Consider the following 7729-nt stretch of genomic DNA (forward strand, 5'->3'; position numbering starts at 1 on the left):
TATTGATTTAATTCACCTTCAAGCTGTGTGGATAAAACTGGACTGACATGCTTCAACTTAGGTACCTAATTCAACCGAAACTCAATTATGTAGCTCATACACTCCTCTCCATACACTTTCTGCAACTTTGCATAGGCCTCTTAACAGATATCGCCATGACAACTTTCTCTGTCATGGTCAATGTGACAATCACATGCTACACATCTTCCAAGCACTATTGTAAACATCGGAAGTAAGCAAGAGCTTTAAAACTTAGTTTGCATACACAGCAGAGTTCAAGGTCAATCTTTGCCAAGCAGCTTCACTCCGCGTGCTCTAGCCTTGTTGCTATGGCAACAGTCCGGATACTTATTGATCAGATCTCGTATATTGCACATCATCACTTATCTCAGGTAATTTGAAAAGCAGTTTAAAAGGAAAATTGCCTGTAAATGAGTTTGTATTCAGGTACATTTCAAATTGCTTCACAGATATTTTCTCAATCGAAATCTAAATCTAATATGGCTGTGTAGTTAAAAAATTCAGTTCCCAACCACATGGCCTATGCAAAGTTGCAGAAAGTGTATATGGAGAGGAGTGTATGAGCCACACACAAGTGTAGAAGTGGTTCGAACGTTTCCAAGATGGCCGAAAAAATGTCAATATTGACAAACGTTCTGGGAGACCCACAACCAGCAGAACTGAGAAAAACATCACAAATGTACATGCAGCTGTGAGGGGAAATCACTGAATCACTATCCGTGAGTTATCAGAAGATGTGCAGATCAGTTACGGCTCAGTTCAGTCCATTATCACTGAACATTTGTGTATGAGACGTGTGTCTGCCAAGTTTGGCAAAACATGATGCAGATTCTCTGTTCAACTTTCTGTCGTGGTTAATGCGACGATCACATGCTACACACCCACCTTCCAAGTACTGTTGTAAACAGCGGAAATGTGCTAGAACGTTAAAACTTAGTGAGTACACACAGCAGAGTTCAATATCGATCTGTGCTAAGCAGCTTCACTCTTTGTACACTAGCTTTGTTATAGCAATAGTCCAGATACTTATTGATCAGACCATGTAGATGTCCTTTATAACACAAGCTGTTTTAGTGAAATTCTACCCACAGATATCTTCAAAGATCAATAGTCTAACATTTTAAGATATTCGTTAACACTATTTGAATAGATGCCATTTGCTTGGATGTTATATATTCTCACAAATAACTTTTTTATTTATTTCACACACTAATATGATAGAAAAGTATCTATCAATTGGTGACATGTCCTGGAGAAGTGGGTAAAAGCAACAGTCCTAAATAAATCTCACAGAAAAATGTATCTGCTACTTTTCCAGTTCTACCATCTTTGCTCTATGACAAATAATAGGCATCATAACAGAAGTAGAATGATTTATCTTTATGACCCCTTCCCCCAGTTTTTATTGGGTTTACAACTTCATGCCTCTTGCAAATATTTAGTGCCCATTGGTTATTTCATTATCATCATTTTAATGTCCATTTTTCCATGCAAGCATAGGTCAGATGGAATTTGTTGAGGTAGATTTTCTATGGCTGGATGCCCTTCCTGTTGCCAACCCTCACCTGTTTTCAAGCAGGGTAATATTTCCCCATAACCAGAAATGTTTCCATGGAAAATTGGAAATGAAGAACACTGTTTGCTTGATGGTGACACTTGTTTGCAACTATCATGCAAGTTTAAGGCAAGGAGACACACACACACATTCTTTTACTTGTTCCAGTCAGTTTATTGTGACCAAGCTGGAACACCACCTTGAATGGTTATAGATGAACAAATCGACCCCAGTGCTTATGCTATCAGTCTCTTTTTTGCTGAACTGCTAAGTTATAGGGGGAAGTAAAAACACCAACACCGGTTGTCAAGCAGTGAGACAACCCCAAACCATGTGGTTGGGAAGCAAGTTTCTTACCACACAGCCATACCTTTATATTTATATATATATAATGAGCTTCTTTTAGTTTCTGTCTACCAAATCCACTCACTAAGCAATGACTGGCTTGAGGTTATAGTAGAAAGCACTGATCTTTTCAATCTCAGTCACAGATTTTTGAATTAATTTTTTTTTAAATAAACAGTTTGAAACTTCAGATACTGGTTGAATGTGTCACTTAGAACACAGTTTACTCTTAACGTTTTTGACAAAATTTTCTATTTTAGAAGTTATTCCATGTTAAAGTTGTCGTATTTGGGTAATTTTAACCAATCAATGATGTGTATTCAACTGAAGAAAGTTACTGCTGTTTGCGAAAGTAATGGAAGAGCAACATCAAGGTCATCAGATCATCTATTTTGGACGCTGCATACATATATGTATGTAAATACACAGACACATGTATACGTATATACATATACCAATACATACACACACAGGCAATTTTTAGAACAGTGAGGAAAGGAAAGGGAGGTGGGTGTGAGGAATACATAGCTTTAAGGGAGGGGGATAGTGAAGTTAACGACAGTTGTTCATGCTGTCATTCACACACACACTTTCAAATGTAAAGCTGATAAAACCCAGAATGGAAGCAAGGAAAAGGAGAGAGTTTAATAAATTAATATGCAGTGGTAGGGGGTTGGTAAGTTTATATAAGCTGTCATTCAGATCGTCAACACACCACCACTCTCACCATTCTCTCTCTCTCTCTATGATTTGCTGGAAATAACAGCCAAATCTCTCTCAATGTCACACACTAACATTATATAAACGAGAGGACACATTGGATAAGATGGAAAACAAATACGCACACACATATGTATGTATTCCCTATAAAAGAACTTTGTTTTTCTCACCCACCTTTCTTATCTTTTATACTTTTCTCCCACCTCTCTCTCTCTCTTTCATGACCCGATGACCTGGAAGTTGTTGCTCTTCCATTACTTTTGCAAACAGCAGTAACTTTTTTCAGCTGAATACATGTCACTGATTGGTTAAAATTACCCAAATATGACAACTTTAACACGAAATAACTTCTAAAACACAATTTTTTTTCAAAAACGTTAAGAGTAAACCATGTTCTACGTGATACATTCAACCAGCATCTGAAGTTTCAAATTGTTTAGTTAAAAAAAATTAATTCAAAAATCTGTGACTGAGATTGAAAAGATCCGAAAGCACTTACCTAAGAAACCAAGCAGTAGGACAGAACCTAAAATCATGAAGTTGGGATGCAAACTCTTTAACACACATCTTCACCTGTACTTATCATTTAATTTCTAAAAAAATTGTTTACCATTGCCCAATTTTTCTCTCAATAAAAAGCATCCAGCACACTCTAAGTGGTTGGAATTAGGAAGGGCATCTAACCATAGAAACCATGCTACAACAGATAGTTGGAGTCTGGACAGCTCCATGTCAAACCCATGGCAGCATGGAGAGCAGATGTTGAATGATGATGTTCAGTATTATAAAATTCTAAACAAAATCAAAGATAATTAAAAATATGCTGCTTGTTCTAAGATATTTATATATCTAAGGCATACCTCTATAGACATGATGTTCATTTCACATCTGCAGGTTTTGGATCCAATCCTACTGCATAGCACCTTAGACTAATGTCTTCTAATGAAACTTATAAGTAGCATTTGGTAGACAATATTTGTGCAGAAACCTGCTCTGTGTGTTGTGTTTCTGTATATGTTAACCAGGGTAAAATATTAAGTTGCATCCCTTAATATCCGAAGGTAACTTAACCATTCAACAGAGATCAATAAAATAAGTACTGGCATTGATGTGATATCAACTAAAACCCTAGAAGGCAGTATTCCAGCATGGTTGCAGTACAATGACCGAAACCAATAATAAAAGAAAATATATCCATCTCTGCTTTCTATAATGCTATGTGACTGAGAGATAAATCTACAGCAATGGCCTTTCCCCCTGATAGTAGCTTTTTACTACTAAGTGTCATTGATACATTCACATCGAAGCTTTTTACTACTAAGTGCCATAGACACGTTCACATAGAAATAGGACACAGACTGCTTACCTCTCAACTGATTGTTCAGTACCTTATTAACATGGCCAACCTACATTTAATAAAGATAATTTTTAACTCTGGACCCTGCCATGACCTACTTCAGTAGTACACTCAGTCTCATTGCCCCATTTAACACCACCCTCTGGCATCTTGGGTGCCTTTAGCTGAGTCCACTCTGTTGTAAGCATTTCAGACCGGTCTCTGATTTAGAGATATGTTCTCACTTAGTAGCCTTGAAAGTCCTATAAAAGGCCATGGGAACTGCCTCCTCTCCTGGCAAAAAAAGGTAAAAAAAACCCAACTATTTAAAAAAAATTAAATAGTGAAAGGAGGAGTGACAGTGCCCATGACATTTACCAGTCCCGGGAAGACCAATAAAGGTAGAAGTTCTAATTCTCTCACTATCATGATAATCATCATAATTTCTAATGTCTATTTTTCCATGCTTGCAAAGCTCAGATGGAACTTAATGAGATAAATGTTTTGTGGCTGAATGCCCTTCTTGTCAACAACCCTCACCTATTTCCCAGTAAGGTGATGTTTCCCCATGGCCAGACATATTTTCACAGAAGATTGGAAATAAAGGACATAGCTTACATGACCACGACACTTGTTTACAACCACCAATGTCAAGACAAAGGGACATCTAAAACAAGATAAAATATGTTAGAATTTAAAAATGAGTTTGAAAGCAGAATTTAAGACACAAAACAAAAGCTGAGTTGGTAAATTGCTTAACCCATCACCATCATCGTTTTAATGTCCATTTTTGTATGCTTGTGTTAGTTGGATGAAGTTTAATGAGGCAGTTTCTTTTATAGCCAGATGCCCTTCATGTTGCTAACCCTCACCTGTTTTCAAGCTAAGTGATATTTTCCCATAGTTGGACATGTTTTTGCATAATATTATATATAAAAGACACTGCTTGTGTGACAGTGACACTCTTTTACATCTATCATGCAATGTCAAGACAAGGAGACACAAATATACACATACTCTCACATATACATAGCAGATTGAGTAAAAAGTAAGCAAATTTTTGAACCATGAAGAATTTGTACCACATTTTTATAGAGTTTTGAATTTTTTTTTAAACATATTTTTGCAATTGTCTAATAATACAGACATAGACTTGTCCAAATGCATCAATAAATTAACATTAATATTTTTTTCATCGTTGTTACAATCATCTGAAATGGAACTGTCAAAGTGCAATATTCGAGCAATTTTGCTATTCAACTTCAAAAAAAGAATGTAAAGTAGCTGAAACTGCTCGCGGTATCATTGAAACATTTGATGAGGAAATGACTAGTGAGTGGTCAGCTCGAAAATGGTTTAAATGGTTTCACAGTGGAGACCTGAGCCTTGAAGATGGTGAGTGTAGTGGACACCCATCTGTCATTGATGATGGTCAATTAAAGACCATCATTGAGAGAGATCCAAATAAAACCCACTCGAGAACTAGCAAAAGAACTTCAAGTTAGTCAGAAAACTGTCAGCGACCATTTGCATGCGATCAGAAAATCAAAAAAGCTTGACAAATAGGTACCACATGATTTGAATGAAAATCAGTAAATGTGCAGATATGAAATTTGCTTGTTACTTCACCCGCATAACCAGACAAATCCATTTCTTGACTGCATTGTAACTTACAATGAAAAATGGATTCTGTAAAACAATAAAGTACGTTCTTCCCAGTGGTCGGACCAAAATGAAGCATTGAAAACCTTTCCTAAACCTGAGCTTGTCAAAAAGAAAGTCATGGTCACTGTTTGGTGGTGTACTGCTGGACTCATCCACTATAACTTCTTAAAATCCGGAAAAATCACTACTGTAGAAACATATTGTCATAAAATTGCCAAAATGAATGAAAAACTGTTACTCCTCCATCCCAGATTGGTCAACAGAAGAGGGCCAATCATTCCTCATGACAATGTTCAACCACACGTTTCACTAATTACGCTCCAGAACATGAGGGAACTTGCCTACAAAGTGCTTCCCACCCAGCTTATTCCCCAGACCTTTGTCCTACCAACTACCATTTTTTCAAGCACCTTGATGGTTTCCTGCAAGAGGAGTTCAAAAATCAAACTGATGCTGAAAGTGCATTCAAAGAGTTCATCAGTTCCAGAACTCCAAATTTTTATGCTACCGAAATAAACAAACTTGTAACTCGTAATGGTACTTACTTTGAGTTGAAATATATTGTGATGAATTTCATGTTTCAAAACGTTGCTTACTTTTTACTCAGCATGATATATATATATATATATATATATATATATATATATACACACACACACACATACATGGCAGACTTCTTTCAGTTTTCATCTACCAAATCCGATCACAAGTCTTTGGTTCGCCTGGGCTACAGTAGAAGACACATGACCAAAGTGCCACACCGTAGGACTGAACCTGAAACTGTATGCTTGTGAAACGAACTTCTTAACCACACAGTCATGCTTGCCATCAGTAAAAATTCATATCAGTTGTTCAAATTTCTTTTATTATTTGATGTGATGTCACACACTCACACAGACAAGTTTGAGAAATACTTGAGAAAAGAAATACATTGTAGCCAGCAGGTCATTAATGTAAAAATGAGCAGACAACAGCGGATTACAGGAGAACAGCATTGAACAGAGATAATAATATATATATATATATACTATTATTATTATTATTATTTAAAGCAACTTGGTTCATCTCCATGCAACTTTAGCTTTCGTGAGCTTCTTTATATATATATATATATATATATATATATATATATATATATATATACATACACATACACACAAATACATATAGTTGCAAAGAGTGAGTCTATGACCATCTTCATGTCTTTGTGTAGTATTGGGATATTTGACTGGCTAATGTGTAGCACTTACATTGCAGTGTATCTCTTATATTTACAGATGAACCAAAGATGATATTAATCTGCTTGGAAATGGTATCACATTCTTGAAAGAATTGTTGGTAATCTTTAAGTAGTAACATTTTCTGAAGATAAAACAAAGATAGTAACAGTTTGTAGGTATCTAAACAATCTGTCTGGTGAGAAATTATGTCAAAGAGAGACCCCATTGTTGTTTGGCATTTCATTTGTGAAAGGCGGCTAATGAGTATCTGTGAGGTCAAACTGAATTCTTCTTTGATACGCTCAACAGAAGATTCTTTAATGTCTTCTGGTTTTATGCATGGCAGATTTGGTAATGGTTGACTGTAGCAGCTTGTATTTCTCAGTGGAGTCTCATCAGGAAGTAATTGGCAATTAGATGTGAATGAGTCATTGATGACACAATCTAGATAAGAGGCCACAGTTTGTACAAAGTTCATTTCATCGCGATATGTGTTCATTTCTCCACGGTCAAAAAGCCTATCTTCTGTATCCTGTGAGAAAACATAATAGAAGAAACATTAAGAGTTTTAATGTACATTTAAGACAATTAATTATTCATGCATACAAATATACATACACACAAGCAGATATGCATATGTGTGTATATAAATATATATATATATATATATATATATATATATATACATACACACATACCCATGCCAGCATGGAAAACAGACACATTAAATGATGATACAAAACATAACAAGCAAAACATGATCTCCTTATTCATATATATTTTTACATTGTCGTGCCCATGTGTGTATGGAAAGTGAACATAAAATGATTATAACATACCTACCCACACACAAACACTTTTGCTTGT

At 35.8% G+C, this 7729-nt stretch overlaps 1 protein-coding gene across 3 annotated transcripts in view; it reads right to left on the bottom strand.

Annotated features, from left to right (window-relative positions):
- Positions 1-6489: 6489 nt before the first annotated feature.
- The window catches only part of LOC106872855 (thyroid adenoma-associated protein homolog), an 84816-nt gene continuing 83576 nt past the window's right edge, over positions 6490-7729 (bottom strand). For all 3 annotated transcript variants that reach the window (XM_052977833.1, XM_014919991.2, XM_014919992.2), the window contains exon 40: positions 6490-7394. In XM_052977833.1, coding sequence (XP_052833793.1) covers positions 6840-7394 — 555 coding nt within the window. In that variant the 3' untranslated portion in view covers positions 6490-6839. The remainder of the gene's footprint in view (positions 7395-7729) is intronic.

This window comes from Octopus bimaculoides, chromosome 2 (assembly GCF_001194135.2).
Source record: "Octopus bimaculoides isolate UCB-OBI-ISO-001 chromosome 2, ASM119413v2, whole genome shotgun sequence".
In the NCBI taxonomy this organism is placed as follows: domain Eukaryota; kingdom Metazoa; phylum Mollusca; class Cephalopoda; order Octopoda; family Octopodidae; genus Octopus; species Octopus bimaculoides.